The 3767-nt window shown below is 45.8% G+C and overlaps 1 protein-coding gene across 1 annotated transcript; it reads right to left on the bottom strand.

Moving 5' to 3' along the window:
- Positions 1 to 448: 448 nt before the first annotated feature.
- On the bottom strand, positions 449 to 3757 carry LOC125528562. Its single transcript, XM_048693015.1, has 2 exons — positions 2409 to 3757; positions 449 to 720 (listed from the first exon to the last, which is right to left on the bottom strand). The coding sequence occupies exon 1, from the start codon at positions 3728 to 3730 to the stop codon at positions 2660 to 2662; it is 1071 nt and encodes a 356-aa protein (XP_048548972.1). The 5' UTR covers positions 3731 to 3757; the 3' UTR covers positions 449 to 720; positions 2409 to 2659.
- Positions 3758 to 3767: the final 10 nt, after the last annotated feature.

Genomic DNA, 3767 nt, shown 5'->3' on the forward strand with positions numbered 1-3767 from the left:
CTAACCCACATTTTAGTAGGGGTACCCCTAACTTAAAATTTTTAGCCTCAAGACTAGTTTTAGCCTCTCTTTAGTCAGGGGTGCTTGGAACTTTAGCCTCAAAGAGACTATTTTTAGTCAGACTAAAATAAGTCCCTTAAATCCACCCTCCTAGACTAATGTCATATGCATACACTAGTATAAGTTACTTCCCACTATGACCAGTCTATGCATACACTAGTATAAGTTACTCCCCACTATGACCAGTCTAAGATACTTGGCACATAGTACATGTACCAAGCGCACTTCACATATCTGTCGGATGCGGTAGTAAAGAGGGATAGGCTGTGACAGCAGACATAATTAATGCCTGGCACATTTCTTTTATCTGTGTAAACTGAAAGAAGAGAGGCTCAATCTCAAACTTAAATAAAGACAGATTCTTAATTAAACATAGGAATATAGGATCTTAAAACATACGGGCTCTTAATTAAACATACGATTACAGGAACATGCATCGTTCACTCAAATAGATAACATCAGTGCATCATCTTCATCACATCAATGCCATATTTTGCCTGACTTGGTTCTAACTGTACCAGACCACTGACAAACATCATTTTCAATATGAGCATACCCGAAATGTTCAACACCAGTCACCAGACTCCAGGTCTTCACACGTTGCAGACCTTAATTTCTTTGAAGGACGAGTTGCAAACTTGTCATTGTCCCATGGCATCCCTTCAAAGCAAAAATTAACTTAGATATATACACTATCTAAGCATCTGACTGTTGTTTGCAATCAGTATTGACAGATAAGAAAATTGTTAAACAAGTGAAATGTGTTTGTTGGTTAAAAATCCACTTTCAAAAACGGCGTGCACAATAATAGTTCAACAAAAAAAGAAACAGGCAAACAAGAAACGTAAATGGCATTGGAGCAGGGGTACATTGTTAAACAAAACAAGTTTCACCCTAGATACTGATGTAAGCGTAATGACAGCATGCTCTTCGCCGTTAGCTCTCAAGTAACTAGTCACCACCAAATCTTTGTCCTTTTCTTTTTGCGACAACCAAACCGTTGTCTAAGAACACCACATATAGCCTTTGTGGCCTCAATGAGCTGATATGGCCTTGTTAAACTAGCTGGAAGGGCTACAGCTGGCGCACAGGGGACTGGTGGTGACCAGCCACAGACTGGTCGGCATTGTTGTGTGTGTGTTCAGGTGGCACAAGAAGGCTTAAATCAGCCAAAGAGCGGTGGACTCAAGAAACATGACAGCAGTCCAGGTGTAAGGATGCCCGATGAGGCATGAGAGGACGACCAAAACAGTTGGACGGCTTGTCGCCAGAATCAATATGAAGAAAATCACATGAGAAGGCCAAAGAGGCTAATACTACAGGAGTTTTACCTAGAGGATTGCTTTTAACTGGCCCAGTATCCAGTTACACTATAAGTAGCACACACTATCTGGAATAAAAGGATTCTGACAGAAACAGAAAAAGATGTGACCTCATTGACCCAAAGAGGCACACTCTGAAAGTTTTACCAACAGAGAAATATGTGTTGAAGCTTCATATATATTATCTCCAAAAGGTACAAGAGATTTGCTCCGATGTATTACCTCCGTTCCTAAATATAAGCCTTTTTAGAGATTCCATTCCAATACGGACTACATACAAGCAAAATGAGTGAATCTAAAAAGGCTTATATTTAGAAACGGAGGGAGCAGAAATTAGAGGACCATCCAGTTTTATGCTTTACACAAGAGCAAGCAGTTCCTAGAAGACTTCACTTTAAATAGCACACCAAATTAGTGGGCAACAGAAAAGGCTGCACGGTGAATCAAGAACTACATGTTAGATAATGGAGTCCCATAAAGAGCAAACGATTAAACAAAGAGAAATAGAGGATTCCAGACTCGCAAGGACAACTTGATGGCAGAAGGACCACTGGTATACAGTGTAGTGCACCTACACAACTGAGAGCTGCTAAACCCCAAACACTTGAACAGATAAAGAGAAGATTCATGGTAACAATATATTAAATGCTTCAGTTGATTAATAAATTACAATAAAAAAGCACCACAAGAGGTCCGGGACGCAAGCTCAGAAGGGAGCAAATTAAAAAAATTGAGACAGGGGTAGAATAATAGAGAATAACATGGGGCAAACAACGCTGATCAGTAGAGCACTACAGGCAGAGTGTTGACAGTGTACGCTAGCTAGCTACTAGGCATGCACCAAAGTCACGGTTCAATTACCTTTCAAAATCAATACAACCAACCAGGCACAGGCAGCATATGTGTTGCTATCATAGGTACGATAAATAACCCTACCCGACAGAGAGCTAAGCAAAGGCAATCATGCATGTCACGTAATGTATAAGAACGTACAATGGACATCATTTGAATATTAAGAGAGCTTACCTGTTGAACTTTCAAGGTATTTGAAGAAGACAGTTGGAAGGAGGGGCATATTAGAAAACTCGCTTTTGTGATCTTTCACATGCACAGACCGCCGATTGATATATGGAGTACACAACCACGGAGATGCAGGGTTCATGTCAACCATGATCATGGAGGCCTCACCATGAAATTCCTGCTTCCTTAACAGGCAGTACAGAACATCCGGGTTATTGGGGGTGATGATTGGATACTCAGGAAGACGCCGAGGTACACTAGGTGTCAGCTGTCAGCCAAAGACGATCCAGGTCGATCACATGATGTGGCTCCCACTTGAACCTGGAGTTAGCATCCATCATGTTCAAAGTCCAAATGGTGATTTTTTGGCTAGGCCGCTGCCCTTGGCAGCCAGTGTGTAACTCGGTGTGCAAGTCATTGTCAATGTGGACGAAGCGCATCTTGCCTTGGCTGATGGACACACTACGGAATCTCTGCGCGAAGCACCTTTCCTCACGTACCTCTGCAGTGTACTCTTCTTCTCCAGGGAAAGGCACGAAGTGGAGCACCCGAGATAAGCGCATATTACAGAAGTCAGATAGCAGGACGCCGCTGAAGTAGTCAACCCAGCACATGAAACGGCCATCAAGAGCGAGCACATGATCGGTTGACCAGAGGGTGGGGAACTGGCCATTGCTCTGGTCCTGCGGCTTTGGGGCATCCTGGATAGAGAGCCTCCACATCCGTGACCTGGAGTTGGAGTTGAAGATGCAGAGTTCGGCACACATGTAATAATTGCCTGTGGCATTTTCTTTCCCGTAGAGGTTGAGGTCGGCAACGATGTAGCGGCCTTCTTGGCGCCGCAGGATGCCTGTGGTGGACTTATCCCCCAGGAACGGCATTGTCCTCCCGTCATCATGGTACAGAGGGAGCTGCTGCACCGAGGGGGAAGGACCGGCGGCGGTGTAGACGAACAGATGTGTCGTGAAGGCGCAGTGGCGAGTCTGGCTCAGGATGCAGACGTGGAAGAGGACGAGGTCCTTGTCGATTGCCCTGACGTAGGGATAGGCGGGCTGCTTGAAGGGGGACACGGATTTGGCTGAGCTTTCCGGCCAGTGGAGATCGAGGTAGGAGGCCCCCCCTTGTGGAGGAGCCGCGAGGGTGAAGGAGACGTAGAAGGAGCGGCCGCTGTCCATGTCGACTTGAACGGCGGTCTTGTTCCCCTTGACAGCCTTGCGAGCAGCGCCTAGGCCGTTGTGGCAGTGGGTGCGGCCGATGCGATCCAGCATCACCGAATCGAGGATGACGACGGTCCCCTCCTCCGGATCTGGTACGGCTCCGGTGTCCATGGCGGTCTCCTCTTCCGGCTCTTGCGCGACCTCCGCG

This window comes from Triticum urartu, unplaced genomic scaffold, assembly GCF_003073215.2.
Source record: "Triticum urartu cultivar G1812 unplaced genomic scaffold, Tu2.1 TuUngrouped_contig_4957, whole genome shotgun sequence".
NCBI classification, from domain to species: domain Eukaryota; kingdom Viridiplantae; phylum Streptophyta; class Magnoliopsida; order Poales; family Poaceae; genus Triticum; species Triticum urartu.

Excerpts from the sequence above, each read along its gene's own strand:
- LOC125528562 (XM_048693015.1), bottom strand. The coding sequence starts at position 3,730 with ATGGACACCGGAGCCGTACCAGATCCGGAGGAGGGGACCGTCGTCATC.